General features: G+C 42.1%; 1 protein-coding gene across 7 annotated transcripts in view; it reads right to left on the reverse strand.

The window, feature by feature from the left end:
• The window catches only part of CALD1 (caldesmon 1), a 204679-nt gene that overhangs the window by 90840 nt on the left and 87422 nt on the right, over window positions 1-26417 (reverse strand). For 5 of the 7 annotated variants that reach the window (XM_036328628.1, XM_036328636.1, XM_036328634.1 and 2 more), the window contains one exon: window positions 22301-22412. In XM_036328628.1, the coding sequence (XP_036184521.1) occupies window positions 22301-22371 (71 nt within the window). In that variant the 5' untranslated portion in view covers window positions 22372-22412. Of the gene's footprint in view, window positions 1-22300; window positions 22413-23063; window positions 23311-26417 lie in introns of those variants that run through there. The other 2 variants (XM_036328630.1, XM_036328629.1) reach the window with 2 other exon arrangements.

Consider the following 26417-nt stretch of genomic DNA (forward strand, 5'->3'; position numbering starts at 1 on the left):
GGTTCCCCACTCCTGTTCTAGGGTGAGGCAAACAAAAGAAAAAGAAACAAATGGAACTGTATCAAACTAAAAAATTTTGCACAGCACAGGAAACCATTAACAAAACAAAAAGCCAACCTACTCAATGATGCATCTGATAAGCGGTTAATATCCAACATTTATAAAGAATTCATACGGCCGAAACCAGTTTGGCTCAGTGGATAGAGCGTCAGCCTGCGGACTGAAAGGTTCCAGGTTCGATTCCGGTCAAGGGCATGTGCCTTGGTTGTGGGCACATCCCTAGTAGGAGGTGTGCAGGAGGCAGCTGATCGATGTTTCTCTCTCATCGATGTTTCTAACTATCTCTCTCCCTTCCTCTCTGTAAAATATCAATAAAATATATTAAAAAAAAAGAATTCATACGATTCAACACCCCAAAATCAAACAATCCAATTAAAAAATAAGCAGAGGACCTGAAAAACACTTCTTCAAACAGGACATACACATGGCCAACAGACATATAAAAAGATCCTGAATTTCAGTAATTATCAGAGAAATATAGATTAAAACAATGAGAAATCACCTCACACTTGTCAGAATGGCTATCAGCAATAAATCAACAAACAGCAAGTATTGGCCACGATGTGAAGAAAAGAGAGCTCTCGTACACTGTTTGTGGGATTGTAAATTGGTGGAGTCACTATGGAAAACAGTGTGGAGGTTCCTCAAAAAATTAAAGAAAACTAACTACCTTATGACTCAGCAGTTCCACTTTTGGGTATATATCCGAAGAAATCCAAAACACTAATTTGAAAAGATATATGCTCCGCTGTGTTTATTGCAGCATCATTTATAATAGCCAAGATATGGAAGTAACCCATGTGCCCATCAATAGATGAGTGGATAAGAAAGATGTATATTAGCCGAAACCGGTTTGGCTCAGTGGATAGAGCGTCGGCCTGCGGACTGAAAGGTCCCAGGTTCGATTCCGGTCAAGGGCATGTACCTGGGTTTCGGGCATATCCCCAGTAGGAGATGTGCAGGAGGCAGCTGATCGATGTTTCTCTCTCATCGATGTTTCTAACTCTCTATCTCTCTCCCTTCCTCTCTGTAAAAATCAATAAAATATATTTAAAAAAAAAAAAAAAAGAAAGATGTATATTACTAGGGCATAAAAAAGAATGAAATCTTACCATTTGTAACAACACAGATGGAACTATAGGGTATTATACTAAGTGAAATAAGACACATACGTTCCTTATGATTTCACTTATATGGGGAATCTAAAGAACAAAATAAATGAACAAACAAAACTGAAACAGCCTCATAGATGCAGAGAACAAACTGAGGGTTGCCAGATATGGCTGGGTGAAAAAGGTGAAGGGATTGAGAACTGTAAATTAGTTACAAAACAGTCCTGGTGATGTAAAGCTCAGCATAGAGAATATAGTCAATAATATTGTAATAACTACGTATGGTGTCAGGTGGGTACTAGAATGATCGGGGATGACTTCATAAATTTTATAATTTTTTAATCACTATGCTTAACACCTGAAACTAATATAAAATAATATCAAATGTCAACTATAATTGAAAAATATTTTTCTATATTTTTTATTGATTTCAGAGGGGAAAGGAGAGGGAGAGAGAGATAGAAATATCAATGATGAAAGAGAATCATTGATTGGCTGCCTCCTGCACACCCCCCACTGGGGGGCCGAGCCAGCAACCCAGGCATGTGCCCTGATTGGGAATCGAACTGTGACCTTCTGGGTCATAGGTTGAGGCTCAACCACTGAGGCATGCTGGCTGGGGGAAAAATATTTTTTTTAAAGAAGTCAATACTCTCTATCGCCCCCCCGCCCCCCCAAATCAAACAGTAAAACAGTGCTTCAAAATAATACTGCTCTGACATCAGTTTCTTGAATGAATGGTTGCTGGTGTATGTCCATATAACCCTGAGTCTGTCTCAGTGAAAACAATAATTCTAGGGAAGGAGTTTATATATGAAGGATATAAGTTCTATCCATAGGAAACTGAATCTAGGCCTTTGTGACATACTTTAGAATGTAGATTTAATTATAGATACAATTAAACTGTGAAGGAAAATAATAAAGTTATCATGGGGACTCTAAGAATATGTTTTTAGTGCAGAGGAAAGGCCAGATCTTCAAGGGAGTGGAATCATTCACAAGCCACAGAAACCTCAGCGTGTACTGCCCTTGTTAAAAGTATCTAAATATTTCTATTCCATAAGCTTATTTTCTGCTGTTCACTTTATGCATCTGGATAATAAATTTACACATGACTTTCATAGCTGGAATCAAATCCTGGTTTTTTTCCTGTTATACCATAAAATGTCTAAATAAATATTGGTTTCTTTTCTGGGAAGGTCAGGCCTGGATGAAAGCATATATTTATTCTTATTGCTAGAGAAATAGTCCATTATGTGCTTTGGCTATTTTGAGTATAGTGTTTATTATTTATCTTATACTAGAAGCCTGGTGCACAAAAATTTGTGCTCTCGGGGGGAAGGGGGGGGGTCCCTCAGCCCGGCCTGTGCCCTCTCGCAGTCTGGGACCCCTCGGGAGATAACGACCTGCTGGCTTAGGCCTGCTCCTGGGTGGCAGAGGGCGGGCCCAATCCCTAGGTGCAGCCCCTGGTTGGGCTCAGAGCAGGGCCGATTGGGGAGTTGGGGCGCCGCCCCCTGTCATGCACAGAGCAGGGCGGATTGGGAGGTTGTGATGCCATCCTCAGTCACGCTCAGGGTAGGGCTGATTGGGGGGTTGTGCCACCACCCCCTGTCACTCACAGAGCAGGGCCCATCAGGGGGGTTGGGGCTCAGTACCCTGTCACACACAGAGCAGGGCTGATGGGGAGGTTATGGGTCTACCCCGTCACACACAGAGCAGGGCCCATGGGGGGGCGGGGGTTGGGGCGCCGCACCCTGTCACACACAGAGCCGCAGGGCAATCAGGGGGTTGGGGAGCTCCCCCCTATCAGGCACAGAGCAGGGCTGATCAGGGGGTTGGGGCACCTTCCCCTGTCACGAACAGGGCGGATTGGGAGGTTGTGGCCCCGCCCCCTGTCACACTCAGAGCCGCAGGGTGATCAGGGGGTTTGGGCGCTGCCCCCTCTTGGCTCCGCTGATCCCGGTGCTGGGAGGCATATTACCCTTTTACTATATAGGATAGAGGCCTGGTGCACAGGTGTGGGCCGGCTGGTTTGCCCTGAAGGGTGTCCTGGATCAGTGTGGGGGTCCCCACTGGGGTGCCTGGCCAGCCTGGATGAGGGGATGATGGCTGTTTGCAGCTGGTCACAAACCCTTCAGGTTGGGGGTCCCCACTGGGGTGCCTGGCCAGTCTGGGTGAGGGGGTGAGGGCTGTTTTCAGGCTGGTGGGTGACTGAACCTCCCAACTGCTCCTTTTTTTCTTTTTTCTTTTTATTCTGGGCCAGCTTTAGCTCTGTCTCCAGCTCTGAGGCCTCTACTACTGAAAGCAGATATCTGGTTTGTTTGGGTTCTATAATCGAAACAATGTATAACTCCAGCTCTGAGATCCCGGCTGGCTGAAAGCAGGTTTCTGGGGTTTTGTTTAGCTTCTATATTTGTTACAATGTTTCAAACTGCAAGCTCAGAGGCCGGCAAGGCAGGCGGGGAACGTTGGAGTCCTCTGTCACTGAAGCAAGCAAGCCTCATGTTTGCTTTAAGCTGCCTGGCTGCCGGCCGCCATCTTGGCTGGCAGTTAATTTGCATATCGCCCTGATTAGCCAATGGGAAGGGTAGCGGTTGTACGCTAATTACCATGTTTCTCTTTTATTAGATAGGATATATGACACTTTGTTAGGCGCTGTCCTATTTGTAATGAATAGATCACACAGATCAGTATATGATTATGATTTCTATATATAGGTACAAAAAGAGAATGGATTCACCATCTTATGTATCCATTGTCCGTGTGTATATATCTTTTCTCACTTAAGTAAATTACAATCTTTTTGCATGCAGGGATATTTTCTAACACCTCTTTTGCATCTGATACAGCCTGAAATAGTGTTCATTCAGCATGTAGCAGATGCTCAATAAATACTTGTCATTTGTTGTCTAGGTTCAAAAGGGACAATAATGGATAGAGGTGCCCAAGAAGGCCAGTTGGCTGGTGCTCCCAGAGGCTCCCATGGAGTGGCCTTTTTTGGAATATTTATCATGGTAAGGATCTAGAAGCTCTGCTGTACCAGCAACTGGAATTTGGGAGTTCTTAAAGTTGACACTGATTGGCTCACAGACTCATAAGAGACTGATGTATACATCAGAATGACAAATAATGTCCATAAATGCCAGTTAATTAAGATAGATCACTCTTCAGTGCTCAGAGAGCTTTCATTTGCCAACCAGGCACCACCGTTCCCCAAGTCAGAGTGAGGAAGACTCACAGTCATCAGAGACTGCCACAGGAGTGTGGAGTCAGAGGAAAGGGAGGTGACATCTCACCTAAGCTAAGGAGGTGAGGAAACGCCTCCCTTTGTGGAGAGCATACTTATCATGTCACAAGACTGAACAAGCCCTGAGGTGCAAGGTCTAGCTATCTAATCTGGATATTCCTGGATGCCCAGTGCCAACCCTGGTCTTAGACTTGGCATTGATACAGACCTCTTCGACTGGCCCATTCATCCTTCAGACTTACTAATGACATAGATGATTTGGGCTGAATGTTTTGAGTCCCCCCAAATTCATATGTTGAAATCCTAACCCCCAATGTGTTAATAATAGGAAGTGGGGCCTTGGGATGCAATTAGGTCATGAGGGTGAAATCCTCCAGAATGGGATTAATGTCCCTCTAATAAGAGACATGTGGAATCTTGCTTTTTCTCTCTCCACCATGAGAGGTTACAACAAAACAGCCAACTGCAAATGAGGAAGTCGGCCCTCATCAGACACAGGGTTCTGCCAGGACCTCGATCCTCAATTTCCCAGCCTCAATGACTGTAGGAAATAAAAGTTTCTTTTTTAAGCCACCCTGTCTATGGTATTCTGTTTAGCAGCCCAAACTGACTAAGACAACAGATTTCAGTTATACTCCACTTGCTAACATCTGGGAGACCTACCACGCTAGGACACTTATGTGTTGAATTTATTTGAAATGTTTTTTGGTAGAATTCTTGGGTGCTTTTATGGTGGCAGCTTAAGAAGAGAATAGAAATAGACTAGGAGAAAGCTTTTCCGCTTTAGGATACTGTTTCAGTTTGAAGTTACTGAGCAATGAAACCAACCTATTATTAGGATCAAGGAAGGAAAAGCAAATGGAGCTCTTCTCTGTTCATTAATTGATAGGATAGAACCAGGCAGGTTTTCTAGTGAAGACATTTAATAAGAAAAATCAGTTTCGTTTTTCTTATTTAAAGGCCAAAAGCCATCTGGAAAGCTTTTTAATTTTAAGACCTCATGAAGACAGCAAAGAAAGTAAAATAGATGACACTTATACAAAAAGTAGCAGACAGTCACTTCTAATTTGAAAGCCAGTGACCTGAAATATGCATTCAGCTTTCTAAAACATGTTGCAAAGTAGCGAGGGCTGATGTAATTCGAGATTCTCTTAGGTATTTTAGAATTCCGAGTCTTCCTAGGATAACTTCAAATTATCTTTCCTTCTGACTCTTTCCCAGTGGGCAAAAGAATTAAAAATGAAAAGCTTGAATTCTAAGGCTATTTTATAGTGTTTCTAGGTGTTTCGGTTCACTAAATTTATTTTAATCACAAAATTTTAGGGTAACAAATTAACCAAAGGGTATACCTGTATAATTAAGAAACTCAATGCCTCGTATAGAACATATATATCATACATAGTCAATGTTAGCTGAATTAATCTGAATTATAATTTAGAGATTTGACTAAATAGTTACTTAGAAATACTCCTTTTTCTTCTAAACCGTACTTTTTGAGGTTTATAAACTCTATGAAAGCAAAAAAAAAAATTGTTCCATTTTATATATATATATAAAAAAAATCAACCCCCCATATCTTGGTTAAAAAATCTTGGGTTCTGCCCTGGCCAGGTGGCTCAGTTGGTTGGAGCATAGTCCCACACACCAAAAGGTTGCAGGTTCAATTCCAGGTCAGAGCACATACGTAGGTGGGGGGTTCCATTGCTGGTCAGGGAGTGGATGGGAGGCAACCAATTGATGTTTCTCTCTCTCTCTCTCTCTCTCTCTCTCTCTCTCTCTCTCTCTCTCTCTCTCTCTCCTTTCTTCCCTCCCTAAAATCAATAAAAACATATCCTCAGGTGAGGATTTAAAAAAAATCTTGGGTCCTAATACTTTTCGTTATTCCATTAAAAAAAATTGATGTATTACTGCATCCCAATACTAGAAAACAATCCACTAGGTAGAGTTTAAACTTGAGACCCAGCTTGTATGTTAAGCATTCTCTATTTCAGGAAAAAAAAAAAAATACTGGTCTCAGGTTGACTATCCTGGGATTAACTGAAGAAGTTTACTCCTCCAGACCACAAACTTGGTCTTTCATTAGAGAGGTTTTCTATTATACAGTTTGTTCACTGTTGGACTTCTGAGAGTTTGGTATAAACCCTGTAATTTGGTGATTACCTGGTCTTACAATGCCCATGTTAATTGCAGATAACACTAGGGACTTTAGTATTAGAGCAAATGGGCCAACTAAAGGGAACTGACTCACCATATGAACATCATTTGCCTTCATGATGCAACTAAATAAGCATAATGGTCCAAATTATCTGATGTAGAGGTCCAATGATTTATAATAATAAAAGTGTAATATGCAAATTGACCGAACAGCCGAATAGCAGAATGACCATCCAGACATCCTGGATGACCTTCTGGACGAAGCCGGGACTGTGAGGGCCGAGGCAGCCAGGGCTGCGAGGTGGCAGGGGCTGTGAGGCATCCGGGGCTGCGAGGTGGCAGGGGCTGTGAGGCAGCCGGGGCTGCGAAGGTCTACCCTTGCACGAATTTTGTGCATTGGGCCTCTAGTCCTTAATAAAAAGATAAATACATGAGATGAGTTTCTTCATATCTAGAGAAAGAGATATGAAGTCAAAATTCCAGTGGCTCAGCAGGGGAAGGATGGAGTTCCAAGGAAGGGGTGGGTAGTGTTAGTGCATGGGGAATTCCACAAAGGTCGATAACATTTCCGCCTCCCCGTAACCAGCTTAGCAAATAGAGCAAAGCTCTGCCTGGGTACACAGATAGGGTTTGAAGTATCTGTTCATTTCTTCATCCAACACTGCATACTGGGAAATAAAAGTGAATAAAATGTAGTGTTGTTGTTTGTTTTAAATCTAGAGTTGCCTTCAATTTGTCAGGGAAAACAGACCTGTGAACAAATAAATATACCAAGTAAGTGATAATAATTAACATAGATAAAAGGTGCTATGGGAAATCCAAGGTGAGAAATCAGTTGCTTTGACGGGGGACCTCTGGGAAGGTATTTTCCAGAGGATGACTATTGAGCTGGACTTTTGGGGTGAGTAAAGAAGCCGTCATTTAAAATCTTTTGAATTTTCTCCTCAATTTATGACTACAGAGAAAGAAAAGATAAAATGGCTTTGCTTCTTCTAATCTGCAGTTGGCATCTTAAGTCTTCTCTAGAGGCGATAGGCTCTAGGGAGAGTGACAGGTAACATTTTACAGCATGTTTTCTGTCTGACTTTTGAAAGCCTGGAGTGCCTGAGCATAGGATAGAGTGAGAGGTGTGAAAGCACAGGATATGGCTGGGATGGAATTTGCGACTCCATATAGAGTTAAATAGAAGTGAACCTGATTTAAATGAATCACACAGGAACCCCTACATGATTCCTGTGCACCATCCTTTACCCTTTGGATGGCATTTGTCCATATCTCATTTAATTTTCTCAACTACCCTGAGAAGTGTTAGTTCTGTTTTACAGATGAGGAAGCCCAGATCTGCTCAACCTTTATCCAAAGTCAGAGTAAAAGACAAGGTTTCCAGATTTAACCCTGCTACTGTGCATTCCTGGATGTGTTACTTTACAAGGCTGGGCCCAATGACGGATGTCCAAACCCTTTTCAGAGAAGTGGGAGAGAGAGCCTTCATTTTGACCACATAACCCAACAGGATACCAGAGTTTGTCTCCTAGCAGTAATTCCGCAGTTCAAGCAGAGTTCCCACGGTAAACTAACTCCTTTCTGAAGGGTATGCCTCCCCAGTTCAGCTCTACCATAGCGCTGACAAATGCCTTAATGAGATAGAATTTATGTTCGTGAAAGAATCAGGAATTTCCATCCTGCCTCAGACCTGAGTTTTACAAACACTTCATCCTGGTCTGTTTACAAACTATGGAACTTCTGTATCAATGATGCTTCTGAGGATGCTGACTCAGAAGACATACATTTGGAATGTTTAGCTTTCATGGTTAGGTGGGAAGAATTAAGGACTCTTAAAAGGGCAGTAGCAGGAAGAGCATCAGACAGCAACACGTTCTGTATCACAATGTTTGTCCAAACGAGGCCCCTAAACGGTAGTTTCCCATCTTCTTCATAAAGGAAAGAGAAATGGTGAGGGAGTATTAGATCCTCCCTAGAGGGTCCCCACTTATAAAACAAAACAAAACAGGAACTACACAACAGTACTGATTAGAGAAACAGCAGGGCTGTTCAAGGAAGGAGTGGGCAGAGGTGCACATCTACTGCAGTTGCAAGGGTGCCTTGGGAAGGAGGCGGTGGAATTATAGTTGCTGAGGTTGCTTGTCTCCGAACCAGCACGATAGCCCATCCTGCTCGTCTGTTTGTTCGCTTCCTGTTTAGTTATTTCCCATATTAGTCCCTGGAGTTGCCCAGAAAGACCTGCCAACAAAGCAAGGTTTTCTGTGGGAATCGAACATGGGCGGGCTGCTGTTATTCTAAGTAAGCACAGGGGAGCAACCGGCTCCGGAAATAAAGGACTCTTTCATTACCTAGTGGCTGGTGCCGGCTCTGGGAGTCATCAAGCTTTCGTTTGGAGAGCCCTGAAATGTGCAAAATTCCCACTGCATAGCAAGGCCGGCGAGCCTTCGGAAAATAAGAGCACAATACTGAGCCATCTTCGGCATCTCTCGGCTGGATTCCTGAGCGGCCCAGGAAGGTGGAAGCCGGAGCGGTGAAGATGTGACACGGGATAGCGCATGTCACCCACAGTGGAAAATATGAACATCGAAAGAATTTCCCATTCTAAACAATGTGCAGTTTATAATACACTCTCCGGAGACACTCCTGAATGTACAGGCGGACGGCTGCTATTTATAGTGGCTGATGTGTACTTTACCGAGATTTTTATTCCAACAAAGGAACTGTATGTGATGCAGGGAGTTATTAACATGGAAAATAAACCCTCATATTTTTAACTCAGTCAATTGGGACTAATCTCAAATACAACGTCACTGTTCACTGACCTAAACTAGCTGGAAGGAAGGCCAGGGCTAATTATGAAATATGTTAAAAGAGATTCAGTTTTGAAAATATGTTCAGTCTACCTGGTGACTTCTGCCAGGCTAGCAAAACATTAAAAACTTGTTTAAAAACTGCATAGGTAAAACTGATTTATAATGAGCAAATTAGGCTTTTAAATGTAAATGTGAATGTTTCCAAAGTTTTAAAAAAAGTTTTAAAAACTAAGTGTTTTTAAAATTCAAGTGTTTAAAAACTACGCCATGGAATGTAGCTTACATATTTAACATGCTAATCAAATGCTTTACTTATAAATAGTGTGAAGTTATACTTTTCTACGATCCCAGAATAAATGATAAAAATAAAAAAATGGAGGAATCTGAATTACTGAAGACTTACAATAGACTGAAACTGGTTTTCCAGCTGCTGATGAGCGCTGCTATAGATAGCAAACTAGTGAAAAGCACTGATTTTAGTCACAAATTATGCACACGATTCCTCTTTAACCTCATTCACAGATGAAGGAGAATCTATTTACATAGCCAAACCATTCCAACATGCTCATGTGTTATGCCCAGTGGTACTTTTTTTTTTTTTTAATAAATTTTTATTAATTTCAGAGAGGAAGGGAGAGGGAGAGGGAGAGAGACAGAAACATCAATGATGAGAGATCAATCATTGATTGGCTGCCTCCTGCATGCTCCCTCCTGGGGATCAAGCCTGCAACCCAGGCATGTGCCCTTGACCAGAAACGAACCCAGGATCCTTCAGTCTGCAGGCCGATGCTTTATCCACTGAACCAAACCAGCTAGGGCATCAGTGATACTTTCTTGTAACACTGTTAAGGACCTTTGGAATAATAAAGATCAAGAACTTCCTCAGAAGACTTCAAGTCAATTGAGGTAGATTTCCCTTGACTAAGAATTTGAAATAGTCTAATCATTCCTGTCTGCCATTCCCACCTGGCCACATGATGGCTACAAATGCAGACCTCCTCTTCCTGGTTTATCAGTGAGAAAACCAACAGGCAGGGTAGATACAGTCAGCACACATATTTGATAGTCTGCGTTCCATTTTTATTTGATTTTGATAAGAATTCTTTGCTCGTCAGACTTCTTCTAATACTTCTCCAAATTTCCCAGCTTGAGACGGCAGAAGGACCCGTTTGGTCTGGTGTGTTTAGAAAGGCAGGCTTCTTCTTCTCTCTAAAGCAGTAACGAAAGTCTCTCAGCAATATATATAAACTTGTACTAATAATATAGAGAAAGTTGTGTGCCTGGTTCCCGCTGCAGGGAGTTCCACTGGTGTTGGAAATGCTCTAGTCCTTAAGCTAAGTGATAAGTTTACAATGTATGCATTTTAATGATTTATAACTTCCCTGTACATTACATATTATATGTATTGGCTTTTTCATTAAGAGAATGAATAAAATCAGTAATGTAGACTAAAATGGCTAAAAGTCATTTTGCAAAAACTAGGCACATCTTTCCTTATTAGGACAGTACTTAAATATAAATTGTTGAGAGGCTTTTGGTTACTGCTTTTGTGGTACTGAAACCATAATTATGTAATATGGAAAAAGAAATAATTCCACAAGGCAAATAAACTATTTTAATATATGATTAATTGAATAATAGATGTATAGATGATTGAGAAAAAGGCCTGATGTGTTAGATACCAAACTATCCTGCATTTTTATCTTGATTTTAAACCAGGAGGGGAAATGAGGGAAGAGTTTTAAAAGTAAGGAGCAGATTTTCTTTTTAGTATAGAGACTTTATATCCACAATTCTCCCATCATGTTCAAGGTGGCTGCCAAAACAGGTTTGAAACAAAGCAGAGATCAGACACCAGATTGTCTGAAGATATGGGGACTGGGCCCATGTTCAGTGACTCAGAAACCCCAGAAGGAAGCTGCCGAGGAGCTGAGTTTCTTAGGAGATGACACTGGAGAGTACTTTTCTGATAGCACCTCCCTTACCGTGTCCTCTACTCAGCTGAAAATAGCGACAACAGGTAACACTAATGAGCACTAATCATATATTCATATATAGCTATAATAATAAAAGCATAATATGCACATCGACCAAACGGCCGAACAGTGGAACGACCGTCCGGACGACTTTCCGGATGAAACCCGGGCTGTGAGGGCTGCTGAGGCAGTTGGAGCTGCGAAGGCCTACTCTTGCATGAATTTTGTGCATCAGGCCTCTAGTATCATATATTACCTAATCATCCATCCATACATCCATCCATCCATTTATTTCCATCTATCATCTATCTATCTAGTGCTTTATAGTCTACATGAAACTTTATGAGGGAGAACTGTTATAATGGCCATTTTCCTGATGAGGAAATGGGCTTAGAAAGACTAAGTAGAGTTATCCTTGGTGACCCAGCTGGGAGTCAAACCCAGGTCTGAATGATCCTGCTTTCTGGGAGACAACATGTCTGTGTCCGTTCCCATCTGCCCTATCCTCCCAAAGACAGTAGCGGTAAAGGTAAAACACCAATCCTCTTAGGAGTCAAGTCAGTTTTTATTTCTTTCATATTTAGAGAGAAATACCCTTTGAATTGCTAAAATGAAACTGGTAAGGATGAAGAAATCCTACATAATAACTAAGTATCACAATTAAGCTTTGTTTAAAGAAATCTTGCCAAGACCACATAGATCAAATTAAAGACTTCTAAAATTGATGGCAAATCAGGTTCTATTAGCAAAATGATCACAGTTTTTTTCCCCTTCTTGACTCAGATGGCAAAGTCTAATTCCCAGTTTCCTACCAGTTAACTGTTTTCACTCTGCCTACCCACTTACTTTTCTTTGCTTTTCATTTTATTCACCATGAAGTAATCTGAACTAACCTCCTTTTATTTAGAAATATCCATAAACGTTTTAAATAAAAAAATTCTACATGCAAAACACTGTAGTACGCACTATTTATCCTAAAAACATGCTCTATTTTCCTAATCAATAGCCATGGCATTTCTTTCTTTTCTTTTCTTTTTTTTACAGACAGATCCATTCATTCAGGGTCTGCTCTGTGCAGGCAGGCTCTGCCTCAGCTTAGCTGCCTCTGCTTATCTTGAACAGGTCATCATCCCTAGACTTAAGTTTCTTCAGATGTAAAATGAAACTTTTAAAATTCATTAGATCAAGGATTTTTGGCCCAGAGTTCATGGGCCCCCAGAAGGTCTGTGGATGGAGGTCCATGACACCACGGAAAATAAGTGCCAAGTTTTGTGGGTGCGTGTGTGCGTGTTTCTTGGAGGAGAGTCTATGGCTTTCATCACAGACTCAAAGTAGTGTGTGGTCCCAAAATGAAAAAGCAGCCTTCCACTGCAGAAGATTATCTATCAGGTCATTGACAGCCTTAAGCCTTTATGAATGATGATGTGACTAAGTCCCTGTCCTAATGGCGAATCCAGTCTTGCTGAGAGAAATCTAGAGGAAAGCCAAGAACAGTTATGCCAACAGCCTTCTTCGGCTTGAGGGGGAAAACTTGATCTTCTCTGTTTTTGTTTTTCTGTGAAATGGGAATATCATGGGAGATTTTTTGAGGGTAGAGAAAACAATGACTGTGTCTACACATGCAAGCAATTTACCTGAATGAGCACAAAGAACAGTGCAATTAGGCCCAATAGCTTCATTTAATCTGTGGCCACAAAATTGCTTTAAGTGATTTTTCCCCCCCATCTTAGGGAGTTACTTGGAACCTTCAACCAAGACAACCACGGAAAAATTCTATTGATCAATTTATTATAGTGGAAAGGTTTTGAGATTTGGGATAGGCAAACCAGATTGCACTCCCTAGTGATACGAAGGTAGATATGTTAGTTAATCTTTCAGACCTGTAGATTCCTCAACTGTAAAATAGGGCTAAAAACAGCCATGTCTGCTGTGGACTGAATGTTTGTGTCCCCCCAAGTTCATATGTTAAAACCAGACCCCCAATGTGATGACCTTTTGGGAGGTGATTAGGCGGAATAAGTGCCCTTATAAAAGCGACTCCAGAGAGCTCCCTTGAGTTTTGGCCAAGAAAGGACACCGTGAAAAAGATAGCTGTCCATGCACCAGTGAGTGGACCCTCACCAGACACTGAGTCTGTCAGCACCTTGGACTTGGACTTCCCAGCCTCCAGAACCATGAGGAATACATTTCTGTTATTTATAAGTCACTTGGTCTATGCTATTCTGTTAGAGGAGCCTGAGGAGACTAAGATAAAGTCATAGGGTTGTTTTGACAATTAAATGATATAAAGTGCATCACCTCTCCCATCACTTGGTTGATGCCAAACAAATAATGGTTCCTTTACTGTCCAACACTAGGTGAAAAATCTGTCTGATACTTTTTTCCACTTAAGAACTAACTATTTTTGCTGAACTGCACTCTTCAGGTGAAATTCTGATTTATGTTTATACACTATATTTAAAGTAAATGATATATCATTGATGACTTAGAAATTAAGCACATGGTTACAATATGTGATTTTAAAATCCTCATATGCCAATTATATTTGTGTGATCCACTTCGATGTGACCAAAAGATTGAACTCTTTCCCAACCTTAATAGAAACATCTTAGTATGTATCAAGATCGATGTAGGAAAGAAGCTTTGTAGTGAGGATGCAGCAAATTATAATGACTGCATTGGCAAATTAATACAAAATCTGTAAAATGTTATTTTGCACCAAATATGGTTTTAATAACAACATTAAACATTTGTTGAGCATGTACTACATGCCAGCCATTGGGTTAATTTCTCTGTGTGGGTTAACTATCTTAACCTTTACAATGACTTTGTGAGGCAGAATAATTATTTGCATTGTTGTACTTAAAGAAATAGAAGCAAGAGATGTTTAAGTAATTTGACACAAGGTCACCCAACTAGTAGGTTGCCAAATTCAGGATTCGAATCCAGGTCTGTTAGACTGCGTCATCCACACACGACACATCATCCTGCCTTTCCTTAGGTGACGGAAGATTGATAATTATAAATGTCACATATACAGACTATAAAAAAAAATTCACTGCTGCTTTAAACTGTAAGTGTATTAATCCATAGGTATGCCACATTTTTTCCAGCTAGGAATGAAGCTATGGGCCAGCATGTGAGGTACTTAATCTAGATTTTCAATTTTTATTAAATGAATGTCACCTTGGGTGGGTCTTAGATTCCTGGTGCTCCACTGATCACCATACAGTGGGTGCTTTTAGGCCCAGAGGAGTTGTTAGGTCAGTGAAAGCTGGTCTGAAGGGAAGTTTTGGACAAATTTAGCTACTCTAATAATTCAGACAGTTTTAAAGGAATATGTTATTAACTTCCTAATGGAAAATAATTTTCTGATTACAGAATAACAAAACATTGCATGTGAAAAGATTTTGATTTACAGTTTCAAGGTCACAGTGCTAAGCATTGTGACTAAAATGTTTGTGTGTGCGCACGCATGCTGCATAATCATTGATTGGCCCATGCTATTAAATCATGTAAAAGATTTTGGTGATAGCATTCTGGGAAAGGACAACCTAGACCCAATGGATTTTTGAAAATCGTTGTTGTTTTTCTGGTGTAGTATAAATGTTTACTTTTGCATGTCTTACCATCAGTATTTCAGAGGCCCATAAAAATGTATGAATGATGACAACAGCGAGTGTGTTTTCATTCCTCTGATTTATGTCTGTGAGCCTCTGACTCTGATAACCCAATTCTACAATAGAGCCCTTTCTTCTGGTCAGAAAGAGGAACTCACATTGGGTGTGGAGAGCATGAGCTGGGAATGTAATGAGTTCACGTCTTGAAAAGTGAGAGAGCTGCTTGTTGTGAAACCAATCCAGCACTGGGAGCAGTGGCATATGTGACTCCAGATCTCTTCATGGATAAAACGGCACTGTAGGTTCCCGGCAGACGTGCCAGAGCTCAAACATCTCTTTGGCCAAAAGTAAAAGAAGGGCTCAACTTGAAATGGTGTGAACTCTTCTAGCTGAGACAATGCAATCCTTCCTCAGAATGGTTACCAGTCACACCCACTCAAAACATCACTCAATAGCAAATTCCTGCTCTCCATCTTCTTAAACTCTTGTATCTCTGATAAGTATAGAAAGAAAAGCTTCATGTTTTGTTTTTGTTCTTTGTTTTTTAATCCTCACAGGAGGATATTTTTTCCATTGATCATTAGAGAGTAAAAAGGAGCTAGGAAAGGGGGAGAGAGAGAGAAACATCAATGTGAGAGAGACACACCTATTGGTTGCCTCCTGTGTGTGTTCTGACCAGGGCCAGGGATCAAACCTGCAGCAGAGGTATGTGCCCTTGACCAGGAATCTAACCCAAAACCCCTTGGTCAGAGGGCCGACGCTCTAACCACTGAGCAACCAGTCAGGATGAAAACTTTCATGTTTTGTTTTGTTTTATAGTAAATAGAAAAATATATCTTTAATTCTTTGTGTGTTGCAGGGAATTAAAATAGGTCATAGTAATAACTAATAGTGATGTTTATTGAATCCCATATAATAAAACCCTAATATGCAAATTGGCTGAATGACCAGTCACTATGACGTGCACTGACCACCAGGGGGCAGATGCTCAATGCAGGAGCTGCCCCCAGCCCGCAGACTCCTACCGGCAGCGGCAGCAGCAGGGGCCGGGGCTGGCGAGCGGGCTGCACCAGGCCAGCCAAGGCAGGTGCCAGTGGTCCCCCCCAATCACACCACGGGTCACCCCGCAGATTGGCCTTGATCGCCGGCCTGGCCTAGGAACCCTACCCATGCACGAATTTCGTGCACCGGGCCTCTAGTAAATAATAACAGTAATAATTCAATAATAAGTATATACTATATTATATAATATATGTAATATATAATATAATACATAATGTATTACATATAATAATTATCTAATAAACACTAGATGATTAGCATTGTTACTACTTTCACGTATTATCTCTTTTTATTCTCATACAACTCCTATGAGATGGGTACTATTATTTTTCCCCATTTTATAGATGAGGAAAACGGCAGACCTGGTATATGAGGAGAACACAGCTGCCTAATGCAACAGTCCATGCTCTTAATGGTAAGCTTTTTACTACTTCCCACCATTATGATTCTCTGTGTTCCTTCAATGATACAGAACATATATGTTCTATTCAGACATACATATTGTTAGTGCTGTAATCAGTTCATCTTTGCAGATACACATCAAAGGCCTAGCATGCTTTTGTACTTGTTGCCTAGGAAGAAAGGTGAATTTGAGCCCTTTGAAATTGTTCCTCCTTCCCCTACCAAAAGTATCCCTTGAGGATACAAAAGCAGGTGCCTACATAATCCAGAGCAGACAGATTAGGTGCATGGATGGGAGGACATATGAAAACAAGTCAATAAGTGTTGAAGATGCATATGGACCAGAGCAACATACATTAAGACGCACTGAGGAATACAGAGACAATGGCGGAGAGGGATTTAGATAAAACACAGTAACAGAAAGAGAAGCAGAATATACCTATTAATTTTTTCTTCCCATGAGACAGGTGCAGAATAATAAACAGCAAAACTAGTTAGTTCTTTGTATCTTCAAATACGTAACTGATTAAAAGATATAGTTCAATTTGAGATGTGTACAAATAGCGTCTTTTTGCCAATTTTTTTCTATCTCTTTTGGTAAAGATTGCTCTAAAGCAGTGATTTCCAACTGGTGTGCCACAAGAATTTTTAAAAAATGTAATACCTGGCTACTTAGGCAGGGGTACTAAATTCTTTTCCCTTAGATAGTCTATTAATAAAAAAATGACAAAAAAAATGACAACAGCTAACACAACAATACCTTTTTTTGGGTCAGATTGGCAAAAAATATATATTTTTTTGGTGTGCCACAGAATTTTAGCAATTAGTTAATGTGTGCCATGAGATTAAAAAGGTTGAAAATCATTGCTCCAAAGTTCTCATCCACCTAGAATATGAGCTTGGTGACTACTGGGACATTGCCTGGACTGTCCACTCATCGCTATGGGTCAGTACAGTATCTTGTACTTTGTAGGTATTCACATATATATTTTTGATGACCGAATGAAGTACGTTCTACCAATCTAAAGACCTCATCTGAAGGACTCAGTGGGAGAGCCAAATGAAGGACAGGAAAAGACGAATAGCAAAAAGATGCACAGGCTAAGGCTCAGGACAAAGAAAGGAAGATGGTTTTATTAACCAGGTTTGCAGTCTAGATTATGGAAAGCTGGATGATTTGAAATGGACTGGGCTGTAACCCTCAGAATGAGGTGTGTGTGCACCAGTTTTAGGGCAGCCATGATGCGGTGAGTAATTGCCAAGCACATGAAAACCAGCATGGCATGAAGATCTGTTTCTGAGGAATAACATATATGAGAGTCTGGCTTATTTTAATTTGTGGTTATAACATCTGGTGAGAGTATAAGTTTTAAATTATTTATCATTGCAAAGTAGAACTGCACCTGCTAGTCAAACTCAATAACAACTAATTAAAACAACAGGGCATTTTTATTTGGAAAGCCTTTGTGGGTAACAGATGGAAAATCACAGCCTCTCTTCCCCCACACAGCCTACAGGGGTAAAGCACATATATATGTTTTTGTTGATTTTAGAGGAAGGGTGAGGGGGAGAGAGGAACATCCATCACCACCTCCTGCACACCCCCTACAGGAGACCAAGCCCACAACTCAGGTGTGTGCCCTAACTGGGAATGGAACATGCAACCTCTCAATATATAGGATGACACTCAACCAACTGAGCCACACTGGCCAGGACCATATTATATTTGAAGATATGAAAATGTAGTTTCTTGATCACCACTTGGTTTTATAAAGGTTGAAAAGCATTATGCACACTCTTCCCAATTCTGTCATTCTGTTGCTCTGTCCTCAGTGCTCAAAATAGAACTTGGAGCTGAGTAGATGCCCAATAAAAATTTGTTGAATTGAGTGTGTGAATAAATGAACCTGCAGTTCCGAGCCTTGGGGCCACTCTACTTCTGCTAATTTACTCCACCACCACTCCAGATTGGGGTTGAGTTCTTTATTTCCCTAAATCCAAAGGAAAGTTAAGTTTTCTTAAGCATAATGTGTAGGACCATAGAATCACATTTTCCAAAATATAAAATTGCCTTATTGTTTTGTTTTTAACTTGAGTAATATATGATCATTGTAAGAGAAACTTAGATAATACCAAAAGTAAAAGGAAAGTAAAAATTACCACCAATCCCCCAAAGAAAACGCCGACTCCTACTACAGATGAGAAAGCCAAAGTCTAAAGTGAAAGGAAAAGGGACTTGCCCAAGGTCTTACATGCCCTTTATCTTCAGATCAAAACCACGATTTTAGGCAGCCCTTGACTTCTGGTTCTGGCCATCTGTTTCCTGTACACACCCTCAACTTTCCCCTCAAAGTTGGCTGGACCACAAAGCCTGACCTTCACTATTCCCATAAATGATCAGATTTTACAAAATCCCAAAAGGTAAACATGGGCTTACATACCAGAACCCAGTATATTAGAATGAGAAGGTTCACCTTGAAACATTAAATAATGAACTTAATACCAATATAAGAACTTACTTAAGTACTTCTCTAAAAAAAGAAAGAAATCAGATGGAATATAATACCTCAAAGAATTAATATAGACAGTTAAACAAGGTTAGGATACATTTGTATAAATTTATTTTAGGTTATTAAGGGTACCTACCTACCTAAGATTCCCTGAGTACATTCCTTTTAAGATTGACATGAAAGAAAGACAGGAAGACATATCCTTCCACATAAAACTAAAAAACTGGAAGGAATGAACTATGCAGCTGTGTGGAAAATTCTTAGGCAAACTGCTAGTTCTAAAGAGCCCTGGCTTATTCACTCTAATCACAGTATGGCTCTAACCACAGCAAGTTAGTTCTAACATTCCTCTCACATGGATTCCCTGTCTCCTTATTCACATACGAAGCAAAGAAACTGATGACACTGATCTAGCCTGATGCCCAATTTCCTGCCCTCATTCCTGAGCCCCTCTCACCCCCATTCTGGCCTGGCCTGATTTCTGACCCTGCTGTGCTTTGGTTTCCTAGCTTACCATGAGGGACTTAAGGGCAGAAACCGTATCTATTTATACCTCACCATTATTTTCCCTGTCCCTAACACAGACACTGAAACTTGGTTGGTGCTTAATAAATCTTTTTGGGTAAAGATATTTTGTGGACTTGCAGGAGAACCAGAGGCCAAATGCCACCTTGTTGGAGAGAATAAGAGGTGTGCTCCACTGGGTCTGGATGCTGCCTACATGGCCTCAATGCCCACTCAAAACTGGCGCCCCCATACTCTCCCTGGTTCTCCCTACTTCATTGATTGTGTTGGGTCTTCTTGGATGGCTTCCATGATGTCTTTATAGCCTCTTGCTCTCTCTACACTTGTTTTCTCATCAGTATCACTGCCATCCATCTTCACCTTTTGTACTACTACTGGCATACTAAGTGTGCCCAAACTTATTTCTCTAACTAGAGGCGTGGCGCATGAGATTCGTGCATGGGGAGGGGGGTCCCCTCAGCCCAGCCTGCACCCTCTCCAATCCTTAGGGGATGCCCGGCTCCTGAGGATCGGGCCTAAACCGGCAGTCGGACATCCCTCTCACAATCCAGGACCACTGGCTCCTATCTGCTTACCTGCCTGCCTGCCTAATCGCCCCTAACTGGCCCCCTGCCACCCTGATCACCCCTAACCACCTCTGCCTGCCAACCTGATCGCCCCCTAACTGCCCCTCCCCTGCCGGCCTGGTCGCCCCATGCAGCCTGCTGCTTGGTCATTTGGTCGCCCCTCACTAACCCCCCTGCCGGCCTGGTCGCCCCACACAGCCTGCTGCTCAGTTGTTTGGTCGCCCCTCCCTAACCCCCCTGCCGGCCTGGTCGCCCCACGCACCCTGTTTGGCCTTCCGTTCAGTTGTTTCGGTTGCGACGGTCACTTAGGCTTTTATATAGATAGATAGTAATCTCTCTCCTTTCTGAACAAACATTGAAACTTTCTATTGCCAAAGGCCTGTAGGAAATCCCCACTTGTATGTAGTTTCTAGAGGAAATTAAACACTCCCTCCCATGCTTATCCAAGAATGGAACCCATCCCAGTTTCCCAGCTGGGACAATGCAGAGACCTTTCCAGCTCCTCAGACTTATATTCCTTGGAATTGTCTTTGAGTTTCTCCCTCTCCTGATTGGTTAGCTAATTCTCCTGCTATAAAGACTATCATATTTGATCTTTGTTTTCATATTCGCTGCCCTGAGTCAGACTCTCATTACTGTATGTTTAATACTAGCTCTTCAGTGCTGGTATCGCCATACTCTAGTCCATTGTAGATAACGTTTTCTAACATCTTCATCACACACCGCTCCCCTGCCGAGTCTGTCTATTGCTCTTTGTGTGAAATAGAAACATCCAATAGGTGCAAGTCCCACTTACTCTGCCCCAAGTACTCAACGATTTCTTGCACCAGGAGTCTTAGTTCCACCTCTGGGCTTTTGCTGGTGTGATTCCCTCACCGACATGGTTCCCTTCTCACTCTGTCTACATCGTGGCTTTCTCCATGGCTTACCACTTTCCAGGAGCGTTGCCTGGCTAGTTTCATCACAGGATGAGGACTGCTTTTCCTTCTCCTGGAGTTCATGTTTAGTTCTGGCTATACTGATATTTTGTTTCTTACGTATTTAGCTAATGCTACTGGTTAAAAAAGAATAATAACTACCATTTATAGAAGCCTCCTATGTGCCAGGGACTGAGCTAGGTCATTTATGAAGTTCCATAATCTTCACAAGCACACAAACTATGTAGATATTATGCCTATTTTACAAATAAGGTAACTGTGACTGAGAGACAAGTCACTTGCTCATTCATGCTCACACAGCTCAGAAGTGGCAGAGCTGGGATTTGAACCCACAGAGCCCAGGTACCACGCATGTATGTGCATAAACATTTCATGAATGGCAGCCTACTCTGACCAAGTTAATCAAAGGCAGTAATTTCACCTTCTTCTTTTGCATTCTCCAGACAAATAAGTAGAGCCTATGGACCCCCAAATGTTTTGTTATAGGTGTAAGTTCCAGTTTTCTCCTGCAGAATCCCTAAGGGATCACCTTATTACCACCTTTTCATTTGTGCACTGGAATTACTGTGAGGCAACATTGATTTGATTTTAAGATCACTGTTTAACATTTTCTTCCTGCGAATGCCAACTCCGCTTTCTCTGAAGACCCTCTGGTTTAAGCCACTTTTAATGCCACTGTCCTTAGCTCTGAGGTCAAAAATTTAAAATATGCATTTATATTCCATACTTCACATGGCATTGTTTCATTTCCCCAACCTGCCCTTAAAGTCATCACAACAGAGGCCTCACACAAGGTAGCAGCTTCCAACTAGACTCAAAATCTGCACAGTAACATACCCACCGGCTACGAGCCCATAATACGCAGTTTCCTGCATCTACATGCTTTTCTAATAAGAATAATAATGTGCCACAAGATCCAGCTGGTATTTACTGCCTTTACTTTTTTAAACCAAAGACTCCCATTTCCTAAATGCTTTCAATATTCAATATTTGTCATTTTTATGTCATTTTACCAGTATACCTGCTTCTGAAACTTTTCTCCACACATTGCCTCTGTCATTTAAAAATTCCACTCTGAAAGGCACTGAGCAAATGCAACTATTTGGTTCTTCTCCAGTCTCTCTTTTTCTTGATGTTTGTTTGTTTTTAAAGGCAGAATTTGGAGGACTAACGGGAAAACTTTCCATAACTACTGCTGCAAGCATTTTAGTGTGCCACATACTTGGCCCTTCAGCGTGATGATCTGTGAGGCCTGAAACCAGCATTGTCAATAACACAATACAAAAATATTTTTTAATCTAGAGATCCTTACCTTTCTGCTTCCAGGCGCATCTCTTCCCGCTTTTGCCTCCTCAGTTCCCTGCGACGTTCAAAATCATCCATGGTGTGGTTTCAGGTTTAGGGAGACCAGATGATGTCTGGATCTACAGAGGAGGAGGTAGAATCAATATCATCGATGAGTTGGAGTTATTATCTCCCATGAATTGCTTTAGCCACCCCCTTTCCCTCATTTTTTCTTTACTCTTAAGAAAAACACCTTAGAAGACGGATCCTGTAGCCACGGATCAATTTCTGACTCCCGAGCTGAGTCCTTTCTGTGTTAAATTCAGTCTCATTCATGAAACTATTTGAGGCAAATAAGTAAGATTCCAGGTTTACAGTTAAGAAAAAAAAAAAAAAAAGACCTCAGGAGTCAGAGAGGTTTTGAAGACTAGAAATATTGATGGGACCACTTAAGAGGTACTGAAAGGTTTTGTTCTTTGTGACTTGCTGAGCCACACACAGACAAAAGTTATGAAATAGTGAACAAAGAGGAAAAGAAAGCTAGAGGGAAAACAGAAAAGTGGCAAGAAAGGGAACATGTAGGAACTAAGAGAAAAATAAAAGACAAATAAAATCATACGTCTACCCAGGCATAATTTGCATATCCTAAAAGAATATTAGCATCAGAATGATGATAAAGACCGCAGCAATAGTACCACGAATAAACATAATGCAGCAGCATTTTTTAAAAGCGGTTACGTTAGGATCAAGCTGTTTCCAGAGCTTAAAAGTCCCGGCTCCTGGTAACGCACCGTTTTATCCTCTCCTACCTCCTCTGTGATGGTTTTAATCCCAGAAAGATCCTCCCTTTCCAGCTCTTCAGCTGCGGAGCCCGCTTCCCCTGCGTTTCTGTGCCATGGAGTCAAGTATTCCAGAATTCCCCTGCAGCCCCCGAACCCAAAATGACTACCAGAAAAGGGGAAGCGGGCTCTTTTTGTCCTTGCTTTGTTTACAGAGCTGTCAGTGGTTAGTTAAACTCGGCCTGGAATCTGGCATTTAAGGCCTGCTTGAAGATTGTTTCCTGTGTGGAGCGGGAGGCCTCCACTTCCTCTGGAATCCTAGACTCTGGTGCACTCAGATCACAAAAAATATTTTCCAGCCTTTCTGTGCACATGAGACGAGCCATTTGCTCTGCGCAGGAAAATAAGGAGCCTCGCCCAGCCTAGAGCCATCCCCGAGTGCAACTTGGTTGGAGGCAGCGAAACTTAGATTTTGAAGCCAAGTCGGTGCCCTTCTTAAATAAATTGTCAGGTTTTCTTTTTTCTTTTCAAGCATTCCTCTCCCCACCCCCACCCCCTTCAAAAACCCCACGCAAACAAAAACAAAACCTCAGCCAACAAAAACAAAACGATCCAATGTTTGGATGTTTCCCTTTTCTCCTCCCCCAGGGTATTGCTTATACTGCTTATAAACCTTTTAGAAATTTGAATTCTGGTGTTTATTTGGAGCTTTTCCTTTGGAAGGTGTTTTTCTATCTTACTCCTACCAAAGGTACATTTCTAAAATGTTGTTAGTTATGAAGGATCAATTTTCCTTTTTATAAAAAAAAAAATATTTCATTAACCATAAAGAAATTTCGCTACATTTTCCAGCCTGGTCTCATCATAGGAATCAGAATGAAAAAAAAAAAAAAAGTGAGTTGCGGGTCCCTGGGATGGGCTCCTGTTCTGAGTGCAGTGCAGTGAGAGAGTCAACTCTGCTCTTTCCTCTCTTCAATAAAGCCTTTTGTTGTCTACAAGCCACTTCTCAATAACTATAGCAACAGCAAACAGAAATGGGGAAAGAGGCCAGTCCGGAGGCAAACAATTTAACTTTTCTTAATTTATCCAAGTAGCTTGAAGAGCATCCTCTGAGCCTCCGCTCCTCCCTTATCCGAGCTAAGCAGTCGGCCAGCCCTTGGGGAGCCACAGGGGTTCCGCTTCTCTGCCGGTACCTCCAGGGGAGGTGCTAATGGGCAGGGGAAGACGGAGGCCCAGCCGGGAAGAGGCACGGTGGCGGTGGCGGTGGCGTCTTGGAGCACTCCAAGGGGAGGGAGACTGACCAACCTCCTGTGGGCACTTTGGCTGGGTAGCTCCCTGGCTTTCTACTCGCACAAATTCTCTTTCTCCTCCCCATTCTTTTCTTCCTACTCCTCACCTTTCATTACTTACTTATCATTTTTCTTTTCCAATCAGAGAAAAATTCTATTCTTATCTAATTATTTACTCATTTAAATGCTGCTGATTATATATGTGGCGCACTTCAGGGGTAGGGAGAGAGAGAGAGAGAGAGAGAGAGAGAGAGAGAGAGAGAGAGAGAGAGAGAGAGACTACATAGACAAGTGCCTTTCTGTGTTACCCTTTGTAGACATGTGGTGAGTCTATCTGAGGGAGAGGAGGCAGCACATCTGTGTACCATGTGATGTGACTCTCCATTGGAGTGTGTGTGTGTGTGTATGTGTGTGTGTAAGTGTGTGTGTGTGTGCATGCGCAGGTGAAAACGGTTCTTGGTTGGTCTCACACCAGCGTGGAGTTGAAGATCTTTCTTAATCCTCACACCCTATATCGCAGAACTTCTGAACTTCGCTGGCATGTTCTTATATGAGGCGAGCCACGTCTGGATAGAACTGTGAGTGACTTCCCCACCCCTCCCTCTTCTGAGAGCAGTAGCTTCCATGTCCCCAGCTAGTAATCTCTCATTTCCTCCCCCAACCCTAGTCAAGGCCGAATTCCTTCCAGCAACATTGATTAGGAAACAGATTCTCAACCAATGAAGTGATGAAATGTTAAGGCAGAGAGATTCTTTAAACTGTGGAGCTCCTGAGTGTCACGAATGGACAGAGCAGCCTGAAAGAGACATGCCAATGTATGGGACAGATGGGTTCTTGAAAAGTTTTATGAAAAGCTAGATTTTTGTGCTGGGGGACTGTAGTCATGCTACTGCAAGAACTCTGATGTGACTTCTTTGTAAAGGGGAAAAAGCACTTTACAAAGGCAAATGAACCATTACCTATTGATATATCTGTCTTTTCAATATGGGTTCTCAAATATAGGATTCTCAGGGCACACCAGCCCTGGCCAGTTTGGCTCAGTGGATAGAACGTTGGCCTGTGGACTGAAGGGTCCTGGGTTCAATTCTAGTCAAGGGCATGTGTGGGAGGCAACCAATTGACAGCAATGTTTTTCTCTCCCTGTCTCTCCCACTCCCTTCCACTCTCTCTAAAAAGCAATGGAAAAATATCCTCAGGTGAAGATTAACAACAACAACAACAAAAACAACCAGGGCACACCAGGCTGCCATAATCTATACTAATAATAGCCTAGGGCCGTCAAGACCTAAATAACCAGATGGCTGACTGGTCACCAGGAAGTGCATGGAGCACCTCTCAGTCCCTCCCCCGCTGTCCACAGGCTTCTATCACAGCAAGGCTGGCGGCAGGTGGGTGGGTGGGGCGGTGGGGGGTGAGTGGGGCGAGCTGGGGATCAGGCCTGAATATAGGCCTGGAGAGAGAGGCAGGTCCTGATCAGCAACTGCTGCGGAGGCTATGGATCAGGCCCAGAGATAGGCCTGGAGAGAAAGGCAGGGCCTGATCCGCAGCCATTGAGGAGGCTGTAGATCAGGCCTGGAGATAGGTCCAGAGAGAGAGAGAGACAGGTGGAATTCCCAGAAGAGTCAATGGCTGCCTAGGAGGCGGAGCTTTTGATGCTGACAGGCATAGAAACTGACCAATCAGAACCAAATCTGGGTGAACTGCGAGGAGCCAATGGCTGCCTAGGAGGCGGAGCTTTTGATGCTGACTGGCATAGAAACTGACTAATCAGAACCTAATCTGGGTGAACTGCAAAGGCAGGACCTAAGGTGGGGGCTGAGGAGGGGTTTTAAGGACAACAGCTATTTGGTGTAAGGTGTAAGAAAGTGGTTCAATTTTTTAATAACTGGTTTGGCAGTATAGTGCATATGGTTGGCTATCAGTCCAGATATAGGGATTATGTATTTTTGTCTGCAAAGAGCATCTCCTCCTGCTGAAAAAGCTCCCCCCCCCCCTCATTTAAGCAATCCTATCCTATATAGTGTATCTATACTAATAAAAGGGTAATATGCTAATTAGACTGGGTCAACTGGCCATC

This window comes from Myotis myotis, unplaced genomic scaffold, assembly GCF_014108235.1.
Source record: "Myotis myotis isolate mMyoMyo1 unplaced genomic scaffold, mMyoMyo1.p scaffold_m19_p_11, whole genome shotgun sequence".
Taxonomy (NCBI): domain Eukaryota; kingdom Metazoa; phylum Chordata; class Mammalia; order Chiroptera; family Vespertilionidae; genus Myotis; species Myotis myotis.